Raw genomic sequence first — 20,840 nt, 5'->3', positions numbered from 1 at the left:
CATCTCCCTCTGACCCTCCTCCCTCTCATGCTCTCTGTCTCTCATTCTCTCTGTCTCAAAATAAATAAATAAAAATCTTTAAAAAAAAAAAGAAATAAAAAAAGAACAAAGTCATGTTGAATCACTATATTGTACACCTGAAATTAATATAACACTGTATATTAAAAGAATTAAAATAAAAACTAAAAAAAAGAAGGCATTATTCATTGTTTGCTATGAAAGTAATATAAACAATAAATCTGCCTGGACAGTGGCTTTATTGTGGTAGGTGCATACTAGTCCTTTTAAAGTTGTAACTTATTGGGACGCCTGGATGGCTCAGTTGGTTAAGCATCTGCCTTTGGCTCAGGTCATGATCCCAGGGTCCTGGGATAGAGTCCTGCATCAGGCTCTCTGCTCGGTGGAGAGCCTGCTTCTCCCTCTCCCTCTGCCACTTCCCCCTGCTTGTGCTTGCACTCTCTCTGTCAAATAAATAAATAAAATCTTTTAAAAAAAGTTTCCAACAATTAAAACAGAAAATTGAATAATTTGGTTGTTTCATTTTTGTTTCATTTACTAAGCTAATTAGATTCCTATAGAGAAATGACAACCCTTCACTTCAACTAATTAATCATAAATATATTTTTTTTAAACTCAACTCTATTAGGACATCTATTAGTAAAAACCACTCTTCTGAAAAAAATCTAAAGAGATCATGTATGCTGGACATATTTCTTCAACCATAAAGCAGTAAAGTATTTTAAAAGAATAAATGGGTAGGGATGCCTGGGTGGCTCAGTCGGTTAAGCGTCTGCCTTCGGCTCAGGTCATGATCTCAGGGTGCTGGGATCGGGCCCCACGTCAGGCTCCCTGCTCTGCAGGAGGCCTGCTTCTCCCTCTCCCACTCCCCCTGCTTGTGTTCCCTCTCTAGCTGTGTCTCTCTCTGTCAAATAAATAAATAAAAAATCTTAAAAAAAAAAAAAAGAATAAATGGGTATGTAAATTGTTTTAACTACATGAAATGTTTTAGTTCTGATTCATGTTTTTAAAAAATGTCAATAGATTCCCACAGTCCATTCAACAAAAGAATATTAATACACTGGATTATAAAGTTAACCAAGTCTTTATTATTCTCTTCAGACTAGAGAAGAAAGGTTTCTTGCTTTCTCCAATCTTGAAATGATTTTCCAATTTAAGAACTTTTTTTGCCTATGGGTAAGAAAAATTCACCTGCAGAAAAGCTAGACCACCATCAACCATAAAATGACAGATAAGAGCAGGACTTTACCAGAAACTGCATATTACAACAGCAAAAACCAACATATCAGACACTGAACCCCACACCATATTATTTTGAAATTAAAATGTAAACGCTTTTCAAAATGGCAAAGACAGGGGCGCCTGGGTGGCTCAGTTGTTAAGCATCTGCCTTCAGCTCAGGTCATGATCTCAGGGTCCTGGGATCGAGCCCCACATCGGGCTCCCTGCTCGGCGGGAAGCCTGCTTCTCCCTCTCCCACTCCCCCTGCTTGTGTTCCCTCTCTCGCTGTGCCTCTCTCTGTCAAATAAATAAATAAATAAAATCTTAAAAAAAAAAAAGGCAAAGACTTTTTCATTTACCATAGTTCCCATGATGTTACACATTTATGATATATTCCTAGATCTTATGAATTATTACATGTGACTACTGCATTAAAAACGTGTATCTTAAATAAGTTATGCCAAGCTTTGAAATTAATTTCATTTGCTGTTCCTATACAGATGATTGCTAAATCCTCACTACCCTCCCTCTACTTGATTCTTAATATAATTCAGCCTGGTCACACAGTAACTTCTGGAAGTAAAAGAACTTTCTTTAATCTCTAAAAAATCTATAAAGGAAGTTCTAGGCACATTCCAAGACTGGGTTCCCAAGAGTCCCAAAGGTCTGATAAAATTTCCCTTGGGAGCACCTGGCTGGTTCAGTCAGAAAAGCATGCAACTCTTGATCTCAGGGTTGTGAGTCTGAGCCCCAGGTTGGGTGTAGGGATTATTTAAAAATAAAAATCTTAAGAAAAATTTCCCTAAAAGGACAGATGAAAATTCAAGATTAAAAGCTATGAATAATATTCAATCAGTCAATAATTATTTATTTATAAAGTAATCTAACACACCTACCAATATATTGGGTGTTAAATGCAGGAACAGGGAGATTTTTGGTTTTCTTTTTGTTATTGTTGTTTCACAGTTAATGATAGTTTTATTGTGCCAAATATATGGAACGCTTCACAAATTTGTGTATCGTCATTGCACAGGGGCCATGCTAATCTTCTCTGTATTATTCCGATTTTAGTCTATGTGCTGTCCAAGCAAGCAGTGAACCAGGGAGTTTTTTTTAAAGCTCAATACATAATCCTAACCCCAAAGGGTCATACAGCAATTTGGGAAGATAAGACATGAAATGCTTGCAGAACAACTACATACTAAACTGAGTAGGGATTCCAACTATAGAAAAAGTTCTGAGAAGAGATTTTTATTCCTAACTCATGATGTCTTTGAACAGATATCTATCTCATATTAAAACCACTTCATACAGGTTTTTGAGTGGAAACAGATATTTTGGTAACCAAGAAATTATACAATCAGACTTGTAAAGCATTAATTTATATCAATTCGGTCACCATTTATAAGTGACATATACTAACAGAAAAAATACAAAATCCTTTGTGTCAAATCATTTTGTTCCTGACTTTCTTATGAGATTGAAAATAAGGAAGCACTAGGAGCTGAACTGATTGGCCATATTTTTTTTTTTTTAAAGATTTTATTTATTTATTTGACAGAGAGAGACAGTGAGAGAGGGAACACAAGCAGGGGGAGTGAGAGAGAGGGAGATGCAGGCTTCCCGACGAGCAGGGAACCCAATGCGGGACTTGATCCCAGGACCTCGGGATCATGACCTGAGCTGAAGGCAGACGCTTAATGACTGAGCCACCCAGGCGTCCCTGATTGGCCATATTTTAATAATTAATGATATAGAAATGCTGGTCCTCCAAGCAAACATGATGATAATAGTTTGCCACAGAGAAGATAACAATATAATTCCAGAAAAGGGACCTCCACTACAACATTAGACTTCAACTGAGTTATCCAACCTGAGTGTAAAAGAACATAGTTTCTACTAACCTGTTCTTCTTCAAATATACTTTTCCAATTCCACAGTAGGCCAAGCAATCAAGTCCCTCATTGGGGTAGTGTTCAATCATCCTCTTAAACTGGTTTTCAGCTTCAGATAATTCCTTCAGTAGCAATAAAAACAATGATCACTTAAACTGCAAAACAAACACTGGAACAGATTTTATCTGAAGGTCGATATTTCACAAAATATTTGTGTAATATTACAAACAACTGTATATCCAAAAATTTCTATGGCAAAATTAAACCTTCTGCATTTTATTTTCTTAGCAAATATACAAATTTTGACCATAGGATATACAGAGACACAACCAAAGTGATCTGGCTTGAGAATGAAAAATTGGTGTGGAACACGTCAGACAACACATGAGCACTTACTATTACACAGAGAGGGCCTGGTATGTGCTAACACTAAAAGGTGTGAATTCGTAGTAAAAACACTGACTAGGGGCGCCTGGGTGGCTCAGACGGTTAAGCGTCTGCCTTCGGCTCAGGTCATGATCCCAGCGTCCTGGGATCGAGTCCCGCATCGGGCTCCCTGCTCCTTGGGAGCCTGCTTCTCCCTCTGCTTCTCTCTCTCTCTCTCTGTCTCTCATGAATAAATCAATAAAATCTTAAAAAAAAAAAAAAACACACACAAAAAAACACTGACTAAATGCAAGCACACCATGACATATATCCTTGCAAGTGCTGCTCCCTTGGGATATAGGCACTCCAATAATGTTACCCACAACGTTTTGTGGCATAAGAAAGATAAATGCTGTTTTAAAAATAGTGCTTTAGCAAAAGCTTTACAGAACTTAGAGTACATTCTTTTGAATATTCTCAATAGTAGAAACTTCTGCGCTTAGAATGAATTGTTTTGGAAAAAACCCAGAAGAAACAGTTCAAGGTAACCCTGGTAACCCCATTGTGGGTGAAAAAGGAAATGTCACTACAAAATGGGAGTTTATAAGAAGCTTTGAGGCCAGTTCCAAAGGAGGCATTCCAAAAATGTTTTAAGCAAGAGCTGTACTGGAGCAAACATACTGCTTACTTCGGGGGCTACTCTGAATGATGACATTCTTTTAAATGTCCAAGTTCTATCATACCTGGTTTTTTTTTAATCAGTCTCACTAATTCAAAGTAAATCACAAACGTAGTGAACTATTTCTTCAATTCTGATAAAGCAAAACATGATATTTATTATCACTCTGCCAAGAACAGAAGAATTGAGATCATGAAGTCCTGTCTCCAACAATCTATTAGAAAACAGAATTAGGCCTTAATGGAACACATTCATCTGTCACCTCACGAACAAGGAAAGAGGCATGTAACAAGTAAAATGAACCTCGGACACTGTAAACCACTTTGAGAGTGGAACCTAAAAGATGATTAACCTTATTAGGTAGCAGTTAGAGTTAAGCCTTCATTTAGCCAAGGAAGCTTGGAGGCCAAGTTGGCAGAAAGGATATATTACACCTGAGGTAATTCTAGAGCAATTTTAACTTTTATTGAAAACTGAAAACCACAGAAAGCAAATTATAGCTCACACCTGAACAATGCAGGGGTTAGGGGTGCCCCATGCAATGGAAAATACAGGTATAACCTTTGATTCTCCCAAAACTTTACAACTAATAGCCTACTTGACTAGAATCCTTATCAATAATATAAAGAGCAGATTAACACATATTTTGTATATGTATTATATACTGTAACCTTATAATAAAGCAAGAGAAAAGAAAAAAATCATAAGGAAGAGAAAATACATTCACAGTACTGTATTCTTTTTAAATCCATGTGTAAGTGAATCCATGCAATTCAAACCGGTGTTTTCAAGGGTCAACTGTATAATGCTGTGCAGTGCAGATAGGCACACCTTCCAGGAGAGCACTGAAGGACCATGAGTAATGGAAACCATGTGTGTTCACACCTATATGCTGACTGTATGTGGTTACGGAAAGTCTGCACTCTAGAAGATAATAAAATACCCAAAAACCACCACCCAGAACTAAGAGATCTTAACACAAAGTTGAACTCTCCTTTCCTAATCTTCCCAGGCCCTTCCTTCCTTCCATCACTAAATGCAAGCATTATCTTAAACTAGGCTAGCCTGTGATTTTTTTAACCTTTACAAGAGGCAGAGATAGTCATAAAGAATATATGCTATTGTTCTGTATGTTTTCCAAATTGTACATAAGTGGTTATCACAATGTTTGTTATGTTCTCCAACTTGTCTTTTTCACTCAACGTGTTCTCTTAAATCTGTGATGATACAGATTTACTTTTTATAACAAGTAAAAAAAATTCCGGGCTCCTGGGTGGCTCAGTCGTTAAGCGTCTGCCTTCAGCTCAGGTCGTGATCTCAGGGTCCTGGGATCGAGTCCCACATCGGGCTCCCTGCTCAGCGGGAAGCCTGCTTCTCCCTCTCCCACTCCCCCTGCTTGTGTTCCTATCTCTCTTTCTGTCAAATAAACAAGTAAAATCTTAAAAAAAAATTCCTACTGGTTGTCTGGCATAGCTTTTTTATAATTGGATCACATTTTCTTTTTAATAAAAACAACACAAATTAAACAGGTATTTCAGAAGAAATTATCAGAAAGAAATAAGCCAAAGAGTCAAAACTATTTTTTACCATCTTCTAAAATTAATGGCATATTTTAACTGTTTATCATCTCTGTTACAAATCTTACCTCAGGCTGTCCTATTCCAAGGAGAGAAATAGCAAGTCCATAGACTACTAAGACATAGTTAATCATGGCCAGGTTCAATTGCTGTCAATAAAAATGCTCCAGTTAAAAATCTGAACATAATTTTGCCCAACTTGCACCATACCCACCTGTTAGCCACAACAGAAAAAAAAAATGTAATGAAATCTCTCTAATTATGATTGGGACAAAGGCCAAACAGAATTAGAAAATACATTTTATAAAGATAATGCAGTTATACTAAAATCAAGTATTTAAAACACAGAACCATTGTCTCAGAGTTCCTTGAAGGGGTGGTTCATAGCAAATTAGAATAACCAAGTCGTCAAGTTCTTTTGCATATAAGTGGGTACTAGTGACAGATTAAGACATTTGCTTACAATCCTGGATAAACTATGGACCTAGCTAATTCTTTCTGGATGAAAAGATGTGACTAAAGCCAAGTCCAAAACCTCGATTTAGTACTTTTGTAGAAGCAGCCAAGTGTTCTCATGAACACCAAGTAGGGAGCAAGGAGAGAGCCAGATACTGAGTGCAACCATGAAGACTGAATCAGAGTGTCACCTGCTTCTCACAGCCTGGGGCAGATTCAGCTAATCTCAGGTAGGCCTAAGGTACATTAATACAATGATGTTAAAGCCTTGGTTCTCCTCTACAAGCACCTGAAATGCACCTGCACTGATACACAAACTGTAAGACGGCACTTTTACCTTTATTTTTTGAGGATCTAAACCGTTGAGCAGCTCCGTGAAGGCCTGCGCAGCGCTTCGGCAGCGCTGCTCCAACAGAGCCGTGTAACCATCCTGGATCAGGCTCCTCAGCATCTTCATTATATTAGCAAAATCCTGCAGAAGAAGAAATTCTATTAAGTAACCCAGAGCTACGTGTGTTTAGCCAAAAATTTAAGATGCAAAGTTCATCATAGGGCAGTTATATTTTATAACTGATCACAAAATACGTAAATAAATACCCAAAGCTGCCCTTTATGTGTCATACTCCCTTCTCTACACAGCGTTTTTCCAGATCCCGCTTCACCATCTTCTTTCCAACATTCCTACTGCTACTCATGACAAGAAAGGGTAGTTCATTTTATGTTACATGGTTCTATGCCTTGCTCACTTTTCCAGATTGAAAAGATAGCATTTAGAAGTTTTAACAGCACAAACAGCACAGAGGACACCAGCCACCATTTAAATAACTGTATGGCTGACTAGGATTAAGTTAAGAACAAGCAATCAATTTACTGATCACTATCAGATTTTAACATCTACCCTCGTGCTCTGGAACAAACCTTAATTCTCAGCAAGAAAGGATATTTCAATCTTTGGCTCTACTTCTGCCCAACATGTACTTGAATAGAACTCAATAAAATTATCAGGGAAGATATTACAGGTTAAATGTAAAGGGAAGAGCATAAGAAATAAAAGACAAAAACAAAAGTGCTATAATATACCTTGAATAAAGTGAGAAAAAAACTTTATCTTTGGATATATATGCGAACTTGCACTACAATCTGAATTCAAGTTTAGTTACATGGCAATAGCCATCAGCCACAAAAGTTCCATAAAAACTAGACAGACTACAGATTAAACCTAGATTTCCTCACTCCTTGCCATACATGTGTACACCATTCAGGAAAGCAGAAAATGCAAATATGCGTGTGATATTCCTCACTGTTCCTAACAGTAAAGATCCAAAAGGAGGCCCCGTTGCACAAAGCACAGAGGGAAAAGCAGTTTGGTCACAATTAACAAAAGCTGTTTACTGGTTTTCATCCAATGAATCAAAGTTTAGGAGAACTTTCCCCCAGAATACACACAGAAAAGGGCAGCTCTCCCATAAACTTGGTATTTACTACAGTATTTAAAAAGCTCAAAGATAGCTCATATTTATGTTACGACATGAATTTTAAAAGTTATAGATGATGATGTGCTATCCCCACAAATAATAGTTATTAACCTTGAATGAACTGATTCCATTTTAATCTCTTTCACATTCTAGAAAAGAGAGACATATAACCTCATGTTTTCATTAAAAATTATTTCTCTCAGGGACGCCTGGGTGGCTCAGTCAGTTGGGCATCCAACTCTTGGTTTCCGCCCAGGACGTGATCTCATGGGTCATGAGATTGAGCCTCATGTCGGACTCCGCATTCAGCATGGAGTCTGCTTGGGACGACTCTCTCTCCCTCTCCCTCTGCCCCTCCCCCTACTCACGGGCACGTGCTTGCTCTCTAAAATAAATAAAAATAAATCTTAAAAAAAAAATTATTTTTCTCAGTACAATACAAAAAACTACCGTGGGGTACTAAAAGCTCCATAAAGTAGGCTGGGTTGCAGTGCCATATACCCAATCTCTCTCAGACTTCAGCACAGACAGAGGCCTAACCGAAAGTGTGTTGAATGAACAAGGGAAGGCTCAAAAATAACTATCATACTTATTTAAATCACCTCTGATCTTTCCAGGTTGTCTTTTCTATTCAAGTCCTTCACAGTTTTTTGTTTTTGTTTTTTTTAAAGATTTTATTTATTTATTTGAGAGAGAGGATGAGAGGAGAGAGAGAGCACATGAGAGGGGGGAGGGTCAGAGGGAGAAGCAGACTCCCTGCTGAGCAGGGAGCCCGATGCGGGACTCGATCCCGGGACTCCAGGATCATGACCTGAGCCGAAGGCAGTCGCTTAACCAACTGAGCCACCCAGGCGCCCGTGGTCCTTCACAGTTTTGAGAGTCAGTAAAATCCATGTAAAAAGACCTAATTTTAAAATCTCCAAATGTCAGAAATTCTAAAGATGCTTTTATGCAACTGATTAGAAATCTGTTTTCATAAACTGCTTGAAACATGCTTCATTCCTCCAGTCCTCTGTAAGGTATTTGTCATATATACCTAAAATAGTTAACCGAATTTTAAAATGACCTCCATATTAAAACAAATATTCTATTACATATGCTAATACACATTTTTAGGAATGAAATTTAAATCCAATATTCTATTTTAGAAGAAATAAAACTGTGTTTACATAAAGGATTAATTGTCAAAGCAGACTCCTATGAATCATGTTTACCCAAAAAAAGACAATCTTTTACTTACTACTACATAGTCTACAAGTGTTCAATGACTAGAATAGTGACCAGCCATGGTTCTGTAAATTCTGGATTTCATCGAGGTTTCTATTTCTTCTTGAATCAGTTTTTGTAAGTTGGATTTTTCTAGGAATTTGTCCATTTCATCTATACACATTTTCAAACTTCTTGGTATGATGTCATTCAAGTATTTGTAATATTCAAGGATCTACAGTAATGCATCCTTGTTCATTCTTGAAATTGTTTTATAATGTTTTCTTTTCTTTCTTTCTTAATCAGTTACAACACCAGTGTGTAAATTTTATTTATACTGGCAAAGAATCAACTGTTAGCTCTGTGGATTCTTCCTTGTATGTTTGTTTCCAATTCATTATTTTCTACTTTGATCTCTATTAATTCCTTCCTTCTACTTTCTTTGGGTTTATTTGTTTTTCTTTTTTTCTAGCTCCTGGGATAAATACTTCATTAATTTTAAAAGTTTTTGTTCTTTTAATACATACGTTTAGCTTGATAAACTTCCTTCAAAGTAATCCTTTAGCTGTATTCCTTGCATTTTTTAGAAGACTTTTTCTTTTTAGGTTTACAACAAAACTGAGAAAGAGGTACAGATATTTCCATATACCCTTTGCCTCCTCCCATGTATACTCCACTATCAATATCACTCATCAGAATGGTATATTTTACGTATCTATATTTTTTATTGAAGTATAGTTAACATACAATGCTATACTAATTTCAGGTATACAACATAGTGATTCAACAATGCTAAACATGCAGTGCTCACCACAATAAGTGTAGTTACCATCTGTCATCAGCCAGAGTTATTACAATATTATTGACTATATTCTCTATGCTGCACTTTTCACCTCATGGTTACTTATTTCATAACTGGAAGTTTGAACTTTTTTTTTTTTTTTAAGATTTTATTTATTTGATAGAGAGAGAGACAGCCAGAGAGGGAACACAAGCAGAGGGAGCTGGAGGGAGAAGCAGGCTTCCCGCTGAGCAGAGAGCCTGAAATGGGGCTCAAGCCCAGGACCCTGGTGTCATGACCTGAGCTGACGGCAGACGCTTAATGACTGAGCCACCCAGGCACCCCAAAGTTTGAACTTCTTAATCCCCTTCATGTATTTCACCCATTCCCCCTTCATCCTCTCCCTCTCCCTCCACACTGCCAACCACCAGTGTGTTCTCTGTATTTATGAGACTTTGTTTTTGTGTTTGTTCATTTGTTTTGTTTTTCAGATTCCAAATATAAGTGAAATCACATGGTATTTGTCTTTCTCTAACTTATTTCACTTAGTGAAATACTCCCTAGGTCCATCCATGTTGTCAAGAATGGCAATATTTTATTCTTTTTTATGGCTGAGTAATACTCTATTGCATATGTGTGTGTGTGTGTGTGTACGTACATCTTCTTTAACCCAAAATAGTATATTTCTTACCAAAGATGAACGATATGGATATATCCTAATCACCCAAAGTCTATAGTTTAACATAGGGTATACTCTTGGTGCCATACATTCTACGGGTCTGGATAAATGTATAAGAACATATATCTACCATTATAATAATATACAAAGAATTTTCACTGCCCTAAAAATCCTCTGTGCTCTGCCTATTCATTTTTTCCCCCTTAATGTATACTTTTTAATTAACTTCATAAATACCACAGAAAGAATTTTATATACAAAGTTATCTGATTACTGTTAAATCATTCAAAGAATAGAAAGTTTGCTCTTTAACAGCTTTAAGGTAGGTGTAATAAAACTGCACGTGCTTGAACCTTTTAAATTAATTTAAATCTTCTTACAATACTTATCTATTTTTTTAAATTTTTAAGTAACCTGTACACCCAACGTGAGTCTCGAACTCATAACCCAGAGATCAAGAGTCGCAAGTTCTACCAAGTGAGCCAGTCAAGTGCCCCTTAAAGTATTTATCTTAAAAGTTAAAACTCTGGAAAGCAAAGAATCCCAAATCTTTAAATCTTTGGGAAGCAAACAATTCTGCAGTATCAAGCATTAGTTCAATTTCTGTTTAAAGTGATTCTCAAGTTAATATCTAAATTAGTGATAGTTTGGTTTCTTAGCAGTCATATATAAAATCATATGTCCATAACTTAAATTATAAAAAATAAATCTTAGAGGTGTACATGATTAGACTTATATGAAAAATGTTTTGTTCAAAGACTTTGCTTTTTTCATTAGAAATAAGCCTTTTCCTTTACCTGGTGTGCAGCTCTGGAAGATTTAGAAAACTGTTTTTCCAAGATGTTCTTCAAATCTACTGGTAAACTCCCTTGTGAACTAGAACTAATAGAGAAAAGTGCTGAGTTATTTTAAAATAAAATAGTCTTGCTTATATAAAGAATATATTTACTGAAGGCCATTTTTTAAAAACTGAAGTAGAGTCGACATACAAACATTAGTTTTAGGCATACAGCACAGTTATTCCACAATACTATACGTTACACAAAGCTCATCATAGTAAGTGTAGTCACCACCTGTCACCAATCAACATTACAGTATTACTGACTATATTCCCTATGCTGTACTTTTCATCTCCATGTGAAGGTCATTTTAAACATTGAATAAATGGAGTCACAAGTTCCTACATTGAAATATTACCAAGAAGCTGATTCTCCCCAAATTAATCTCTAAATACAATGAAATCTCAATAAAATCCCTATAAAATTAGAGATGGAGGGGGACCAGATGAATTGATTATAAAGATGGTATGGAAGAACAACTTGAAGAAAAAAAAAAGAAACTGCGGGGATTTGCACTGATCATCAAAAGTTATTATAAATGTAGTCATAACAACATAGCCTTGAAACAAGAAATGTGCCCAATAAACATTGCGAAGATGCTCCATCTCATATGAAAATCTAATAATAAGAGAACTGTTTCAGAAAGTCTGACTCCCAGTGCTAGTGAGGGTAAGGAAGATTCAGGTACCCTAGGTGGTATTTTCTGACACCAAATAGTTGTCATTTTCCACATCAATTCTCCAACACCAAGTGTCCAACAACTCAATTCCATTTTGACACCAACTCTGGAGTTAACACAGACCCCACAGGTTAAAGGCTCAGTCCCACAAGACTGACCCCACTTCAGACATAATGCCCTTACTGCTACTGTCAGCCACAATGAGGTGCTTAGGCTACCCACACTACTGCCTGATGGACTACAAACTCAGAGGTTCCTGTGACCCTCCCTCAGGCTCAACAACTCCCTAGAATGACTCACCGAACTCAGGAAAGTGCTCTACTTATCATTACTAGACTATAAAGGATATAATTCATAAGAGCCCAATGGAAGAGATGCACAGGAAGGTATAGAGGAGGGGAATGCTGCAAAGCTTTCATGCTACCCCAGATCGCACCACCTTCCCAGCATCTCCACGTAGTTAGCAACCCAGAAGCTCCCCTGCCCCAGCAGTTTCTTCTATCAAGGTTTCATTACATAAGCATGAATAATCATTACTAGTCATTGGTGACTGAACTCAATTTCCAGCCCCCTTCCCCTTCTTGGAGATCAGGGGGTGGGGCTGAGAGTTCCAACCCTCCAATCACATGTTTGGTCTTTCTGGTGGCCAACCACCCCAATCCTGAAGGTGGGGGACCAGCCTTGAGTCATCTCATTAGTATAGGTAAGGCAGAAAGAAGCTCATTATGAAGAACAAAAGATACTCTTATCACTCTGAAAGTTCCAAGGGTTTTAAGTGCTCTATGCCAAGAACTGAGGACAAAGACCAAATATATATATAATATATAAATATATAAATATATTATTTTATAATTATATATAAATATATAAAATATATAATAATTTATATAAATATATTTTTTTTTTATTATACCACACTCTCCCACAGCTCAGTAAGAGTGTGAACAGTGCTCATTTTCTGGCAGGACAATGTGAGAGTATCTAGCAAAGTTAAAATTACACATCCTCTTTGACAGAGCAATTCCATTCTAGAAATTTCTTCTTCAAATATACATCTATACTATGAAATATCCTGTAGCCATGAAAATGAAGGATGTTGATCTCCATGATCTGATATGTGAAAATATGCGGATACAGACAGATAAAAGATAAAGATAAAAGCAAGCTATAGGCCTGAATGGTCCTAACAACAATGAAAATGATAGTAGTAACAACAATGATAGTTCAAGTGTACTGAGCATTTACCACGTTCCAGGGCTCTGTTTCATGTAGTTATCCCACTTAATCATTAAATAACCTCATGAAGTAGACATAATCAAATAAGAAGACCTCAATTTGAAAACAAAAACAAAACATCGGAACATAAATTTTTCTTTAGCAGAACAGTTTAAAATTATAACTATGCGTTCAAAGAATGACCCTGCATGTTTTTGGTTTCTTTTGAGGGTTAACAGGGGGAGGGGAAGACTCAGGATTTTTCTACGGAATAAGAGAACAACATAGTATCTAAGCCCTTGCTTTAAATTTAATTTTTTGTAGCAGCATCAAAAAAACAGTCATTTTTTAAGATGGGGCTTTACTAATATCTCTTAGTGCTTTGATATTAAAATCCTTCTCCTTGAAGCACCTGTCCAGGAATCAGCCTTACGTGAATAAAAAAAAGCTGACAGCTGGTCTAACTGTGGCAGAAATGGTTTTGCAGGGTCTCCAGCATCACCTTCATTGACCTCATGAACTTCTATATTCATTGTAAGATTTACAATTTCACTTTGCAATCAGTATATATCTCTGTAGGCAATGGAGAGGTTAATTATAAAGACAGGTGGCACGAGGTCCTACTGTTAATTTTGGTGTGAGGGGGTGTTTGACAGAACTAACTTTATAAGTGGTTGCTTCATTAATGAACACTTTCCTTTAATGAGAACTACTCAGAAGGGCCCCTAAATACACACATACTCATGCCTGCTTCCAGGTGGCCAAGAACTTGTTAACACAGAGTTCCTAAAGGAAGCCACCAAAGAAGCAATTGTGTGAAAGGTGAAATAAGGTGAGCAGGGAGAAGACGTAATTCTCACTCTATATTTCTCTGAATATTTTTTCTTTGTATGAGCATGTACTTTGGGATATTTAAGAATTAACACTGATACATCTCATATTCCATGCTTTCCAGACATCTATTAACACCCAGGATTAATAATCCTTTAGCTAAAAATGATACTCACCTAAAGATATGCCTTTGATATTTGAAAGGGCTTTTAGTACTCATCATAACTACTACTTGAGACTTTTCCCCCCTTTTACTTTTTTCTTAAGAGGAGGCTATAAGGGGGGGGAAAAACATACAAATAAAAAACATACCTGAACTTCTCCAATTCATTGTTTCGAGATTTTTGTTTTCCTTTATATTTTGGAGGCTGACCTGTGAATACAAAGTATTTGTTCCTGAAATCTGTTCATAAAAATCAACAAGCCTGAAAGCAAATCAATTAAAATATGTAAATTGGAATAAGCAGCAAAGGAAGCAATATTTTATGTGAGTGTAAGTACAAACAGATGAAAAAACAGCTACAATGATGTCTGTCTATGTATGCTATAAAAGTATTGTGAACATTAATTACAATGATATTATTTAGGCCTAAAGTAGATACAGAGAGATATAGGCCATAGTTCCCATTCTTAGGTTGTTTATAATCAGATGGGAAGAAAAGACAGTCACCAGTAATTACACAACAACCATCTTTAAGAAGAAGAGAAGACTGCATGTTGCTACTGACATATAAATTCCATATTAACTGCTCTTATAACTCAGAGGTGGAAATCACTTAAGGTCGAGTGGCCAGGAAAAGCCTTAGTGGGGGTGCAGCATTTGTATTTAGTTTTAAGAAAAAAGTAGGATTTGGGGCACCTGGGAGGCTCAGTCAGTTAAGCATCAGACTTTGGCTCAGGTCATGATTTCAGGGTTCTGGGATGGAGCCCCACAGTGGGCTTCGTGCTCAGTGAGGAGTCTGCTTGTCTCTTTCCCTCTGCCCCTTCCCCCACTCATACTCGCTCTCTCTCAAATAAATAAATAAAAATCTTAAGAGAAAAAGAAAGAAACAAACAGACAAACAAGTAGGATTTGGATAGCATGGGCCAAACCCAAGAATGACATTCACTTTAAGAAACACTAAGTAAACCTGTGTGATCTGGTGAGTTGGGTAAGGTTAGAAAGGGGCAGTGAAGGCCAGCTGGAGTGAGTGCTCATGAGTCCTTTGCTTCCGACACTCCAGCTCTGTGAGCCCAGCCTTTGTCCCACTGGCAAGAGCAGGGACTACTGCGTACTTTGGAGTGGGAGGGCCATGCACAAAGTTATGTAGAAAAAAGCACAGGGACAGGGTCTTTTTGATGGAAGCTTTGGGAAGAGAAAGCAGAGGCAAGTCAGAACCTCTGTATTAAGGAGGGGATCAGAGCCAAGCTGGTTTGGACGGCCTCAGAAAACAAAAGAGGCTTCCAGAAAGGCAGAAGAGTTCTAATTTGATTCCTGCTGTCTGATTTCAGGCAAAACTACACAGCCCTAACCCTGGGACCTCAATTTCTTTGACTGAATACAGATGCTAAAGTGTGGATGGTATTTAAAGTATTTACTTAAATGTGCTATCTGATAATAACAGCCTAAGAAATATCAATAAATTAAAAGGTGTTTTCCAAAAGAAAAGTTTTATCTTCAGAGATTTTTCATGTGCTATTAGACTTATTACATCAAGTAAGACAATCACCTGAGTCTCCCTCTTCATAATTTTCCAATGTGCTAATCAAATGGGAATGGCCAGTGGTAAATAGCTGGATTTGTGGCACTGAAGCCTAAGAAAAGACAGAACTGTGGGAAGCAAAAGACAGAAATGGCTGCCAGAAGCAGAAACACTGAAAAGAAAACAAACAAGCCAGGGGCGCCTGGGTGGCTCAGTCGTTAAGCGTCTGCCTTCGGCTCAGGTCATGATCCCAGGGTCCTGGGATTGAGCCCCGCATCAGGCTCCCTGCTCCGTGGGAAGCCTGCTTCTCCCTCTCCCACTCCCCTGCTTGTGTTCCCTCTCTCGCTATGTCTCTCTCTGTCAAATAATTAAAAAAAAATCTTTAAAAAGAAAACAAACAAGCCAACAAACAAGAAAAAGGAAAAGAGATCACTAACAAGATCATGAATCAGGTCAGCAATCTCACCCCAATAACCTCTGAAAGCTTCAAACAAAAAATTTGTATCCAACAGCAACCTTGAGTCATCAAGAAAATCTGTATTTTTCAAAAGTCTGTTTCAGGAGTCCGGGAAGCATATAATCTACTTTAGAATGATTTTCAACAAAATGTGGTCATGTAAAGGGAGACTGAGAAATAAATGGAACATGAATGTTCGCTTCTCTGGACCCTTCATTTCCAAATGATGCCAAGTAAATGAAGTCCCGCTGTATGTCCGTGTATCTACTAGATGCAGAAACAGACGTATGCACTAAGCATGTACTAGTTAAACTAGTATCAGCCTAAAGCATCCATTCTCAACATCACCCCCAACAGGGTGAAAGTTAGTTATTAGGAGATAAAAAAAAAAAATCTAACTTTCTAAATATATAAAGCACAGATGTACATACAGGACATAAACAGTTAAATGGTATCTGTAGTAGGAGGGTAAACAGGAAAAAAATACATCTAAAAAGTCTCCTAGGTCAGGGAGCTTTAATGAAATTAAAGTTGAAAAACACTGGCCGCACAGAAATTAGGTAACAGACCAAAAAGAGTTTCATCCTCCCTTTCTATTCCATTTACCTGAATTTCCAAAATTAAATTTATTTAATATGGAAAGACTGAGCGCTGATTTCAAGTAAGTATTCAATATTTTCCTAACACAGAAGCATTATAAAGTAAAAGGAGAGTAACAGCACATGTATGCAAGGCTCATGCAAATGTTGGGGCTGGAGTTTTAGGAATGCTATATTAATTCAGGAAAAACTTATGTAAGGAAAAAACTTACCTGATGGTGGTAGAAATTCAGGATGACAGTCACAATCATCTACCTTCAAAGCTTCATCTACCACCTACCCATGAAAACAAAATTCATGAGATTTTCAAAAAAATAAAGCCATAAAGAATTCAATTAACTAAATAATAAAAAAAGAGTAGAACAGAATTTAACCAAGTGCCTAAAATAACCAGCTGGTAATTAGGCCTAAATGAATAAACACACAAAATGATAACTAGTGATAAGAGATTCTAATAAGACAAATTCTCTAATGGTAATTCTACTTCCAACACTTGGCATGATGCCTGACAGGTCTATTGTTCAATAAGTGTACTGAATAAATATTATTGCATCTTTCCTTATGCTCCTCTCCCTAACTGAATACAGCCTCTGAGATTTTCACTAACAATAAAAGGACTACACAGTGAGTTGGAAAAGCTCCCTTAAATGCCTACTAGCCACATACCAAAATACCATTTCCTTTTTTCCCTCGCAAATTCTGGAAAGAAATATTAACGTGGACTTGGTGATAACTGCCGAGTTTTTAGTATATTACTGTTCAGAGGAAAACTCAGATTCAGGTCATTTAGGATACCCAACACAGAGCCAGGCTAAAAGGCCTAGAGGTGCCCTCAGAAACCATGAGGCCTGGGTGCTGGTGAGCACAGCAGGGAGTCAAGGCTAGGGACCACTGCTGCAGAAATGCCTTGGGCAGAGATGGGGAGGGCGTGCCTCCCCTCACACAAGTTGGGTGGGCAGCCTCGTGTGGTGCCAGGCAGCCAAGCTGATTGCAAAAGGAAGGAAAAGAAAAATCCGAAGCACTGTAAGGAGTGGGATGACGTGGTCCCCAGACCCCGCTGTCACTCATTCCCAAGTAGCTGTTTGACTGACAGATACATAAAGCAGGAAAAGCATACAAAAAGAACTATCCAAGTAGTAAAATGAAATTTAGAAAAAAAAATTTTGAAAACACACCAATGTGATTTCAAAAGAAACTATGTGATATTGAAATATTCTCTTCATGTAGTTGAAGGAGGTAGCTGGGATATTTATTAAAAAGAGAGAATCATTCTTTTCATATCAGAGGCAAAAAGGGATTCATATCACCAAAATATTTAATTTCCATTATCACCGGAATACTACTGTAAAAACATGAGACTATCCATACTTGAAATCATTTAATTTTAGTTTTTAACTGAACCTACCTTTAGATTCTGATTACCACCGTTTGCCATTTCGTGGTTAGTTTTTCTGCAATCTTTTTCGGTTTCCACAAAGTTAAGTGAAGTACTAAACGCAGGTGCTGATAAACTGGGTATATAGGCCCTGAAGGGAAATAAGAGAAAAATAATTTTATTTCTGTTGATTAGCATGCATTTTTAAAAAATTATCCTTCAAATAAATAGGTTCCAGCAAATACCACCTTTTTTCCTTGAAAGCAGGGTAATACTGTTTTAAAAAGGATCTGCCTCTGAGATTGGGCTTTAAACAAATATTGCTTTAAATTTCATAGTAAAAACTCAAAATAGATTAAAAACAGTTCAATGTATTCTGGTTTCTAATATTAAAATAAGTTAAAATAAATTCTCCCTGATTTAAATTTAACAGCTTCAATATCTTAGGCATCTAAAGCATGTGGGGGAAAAAAATCTATTTTAATTGCCAAGCAATAAATGTAGAACCCTGGCTGCTATTTGTTTTCTTGTGAGTGTATCGAATCTGTCATCTATTTCTGACAGAAAGTGTCCTAGTCTTTGAAAAGATACTGGGAGGCTGGCGGCAGATGCTTCCAAGACAGAGGCTAAGGGTTAAAGGTACAGACTGTGTCCCTGCTCTCTGCTGCCAGGACCCTCTTGCAAAAACTGCACCCAAGCACAGTGACATCCACTTAACATTTCACCCACCTTTTCCCATAGGCTTAGGCTACTGATCTCCCATAAATACACATACAAATGGTTCAGTAAAACAGTCCAGAAAACAAATCTGACAATTCACAGGTCACCTGATCTTAGACCCAAACCCCTCTTCCTTCCCTCCCCAACTTTACTGTGGTTGCTATTAGCTACAAAGCATCAGATACAGTGATTCTTTTTTTTTTTTTTTTTTAAAGATTTTATTTATTTATTCATGAGAGACAGAGAGAGAGAGAGAGAGGCAGAGGGAGAAGCAGGCTCCCAAGGAGCAGGGAGCCCGATGTGGGACTCGATCCCAGGACCCTGGGATCATGACCTGAGCCGAAGGCAGACGCTTAACCATCTGAGCCACCCAGGCGCCCCAGATACAGTGATTCTTAAACTTACAGGGAAAAGCCATCCCAAGTAACAGCTACTGATCTGATTGGCATTAACTCACCTGCTTTCATAGAAGGCTTTAATTGGATTTCTAGTTGGTGTCCGACCTATAAAAATCAGTCACACATGCAAGGTAATCAGTGGATTAGCAACACATACTTTGAAGAGATTTTCAAATACCCTTTAAGCTGACAGTAAGAACATCAAATTTACAGAACTGAAAAATAAACCTAAATTATTTTATATTTTCAGATGTTTTGAGTTTTAGGATGGCTTCAGCAAAACGTTACACAGCCTTATTTGACATCCCATTACATGTGATCATTGACTAGATGCAGCAGTATATAAATCTGAATCAGAGACGGTACCTGTCTTCAAGGAGCTCACAATCTTATAATCATGTTATGTTGGATAATAACATCTCAGCTTCCTGAGACACTAAATACCCAAAGAAGAAAAAACAGGAAAGACCTATATGCTGAAAGTATAGAGTAAGGGAATTTCAGGCATTGGAGAAAGCAAAATACTTAGAAGAGAAAACAAGAGAATGAAAATCTAGAATTCCTAGCCCACACAGCTGATTTCTGATATATGTATATGTACCCACATACAGATGTATGCAAAAATGTTCAGCATGCTATAGAATGAGCCACACACTTGGTGCAAAAACATCAAACAACTCTACTGAAAGGTCTTTAAGAAATAACCATAATGGAGGAAAAAATTTTAAACAATTTTGTTTCCAAAGTCTTCACTTTATCCAAAATCTCAAGGTGGCATATTTTACTACAGAAGAATAAATAATAATTTGTTGTTTCAAATAAAAAATACAAATCATTTATAATTACCTAGTGGAATATAACACTAACGTACTTCTACATAGACAGAAATGGAAAACTTCAGTGACTTGACCAAGATAATGTAACAAAATAAGCACAAATCACCTGAGAGTTGATTTATGGTCCTCCATTAATCCAAGAAACCCACCTTCAAAAGTTTTAAAGGGAATTCGACTGTAACCAAAGAATCTTAGGTGAAATACCTTGCAGGTCTTCTATTTGTTTTTGTAACTTTACATGCTGCTGAATTAGATCCTTGATTCCCTCAGGGTCATTTTTACAGAGTTTTTGAGCTTTTATGTTTGCTTGTAGGGCCCAGTCATATTCCCCCAGCATAGAAAGAGCAGCACAATAACGATAATGACCCTGTTCCAAAAGATAAATTTAATTTTTTTCTCAAAAATATGCTTAAGTTAAAATAGATAAGGAAAAATATTTTGCTTGAAAACTGATTACTTAAAATGTTAGATTAGGATCCTATCAATGAAAAATTTTTTAAAATGTTAATACCTCTCAGGAAATAAAATTACCTAAATGAGCCAAAGTGAAGTTATGAATGAATAGTATTTATAATAATTTTAACTAGAGATCAGTATTTTTGCTTAAGAGATTTTTGTACCCCAAAGAAAATAATTCAACCTTTATTATATTTTACAAGTAAAGAATGAAATATATTATTTTGTGCCAAATAAAGTAACACAAACCATTCATTATAAATAATTTTTTTCAAAATATTTTAAGGCAGTAATAATCTCTAAGTCATTACATTCCCTACACTTTGGAAATCAAACAAATTTTAGAGCTGGAAGGAACAATCAGCTTACACAGTCGTTTTCCAACCCCTCTGAAAAGCAT

The 20,840-nt window shown here is 36.9% G+C and overlaps 1 protein-coding gene and 1 non-coding gene across 2 annotated transcripts in view; both read right to left on the bottom strand.

Annotated features, from left to right (window-relative positions):
• TTC3 (tetratricopeptide repeat domain 3) overlaps positions 1-20,419 on the bottom strand; it is a 79,782-nt gene extending 59,363 nt beyond the window's left edge. Inside the window, exons 1-9 of the mRNA XM_081799854.1 lie at positions 20,189-20,419; positions 19,208-19,253; positions 18,061-18,181; positions 16,868-16,931; positions 14,230-14,290; positions 11,151-11,235; positions 6,550-6,684; positions 5,825-5,905; positions 3,144-3,256 (exon numbers count right to left, since the gene is read on the bottom strand). Of these exons, the coding sequence (XP_081655980.1) occupies positions 3,144-3,256; positions 5,825-5,905; positions 6,550-6,684; positions 11,151-11,235; positions 14,230-14,290; positions 16,868-16,931; positions 18,061-18,181; positions 19,208-19,253; positions 20,189-20,321 (839 nt within the window). The 5' untranslated portion in view covers positions 20,322-20,419. The remainder of the gene's footprint in view (positions 1-3,143; positions 3,257-5,824; positions 5,906-6,549; positions 6,685-11,150; positions 11,236-14,229; positions 14,291-16,867; positions 16,932-18,060; positions 18,182-19,207; positions 19,254-20,188) is intronic.
• Positions 2,228-2,330, bottom strand: LOC115939233 (U6 spliceosomal RNA). Its single transcript, XR_004074106.1, has one exon. It is a non-coding gene; the product is annotated as a U6 spliceosomal RNA (small nuclear RNA).
• Positions 20,420-20,840: the final 421 nt, after the last annotated feature.

This window comes from Leptonychotes weddellii, chromosome 1 (genome assembly GCF_054177405.1).
Source record: "Leptonychotes weddellii isolate Sample4059 chromosome 1, ASM5417740v2, whole genome shotgun sequence".
Taxonomy (NCBI): Eukaryota; Metazoa; Chordata; class Mammalia; order Carnivora; family Phocidae; genus Leptonychotes; species Leptonychotes weddellii.
This window is presented reverse-complemented; position numbering and strand designations above follow the sequence as displayed.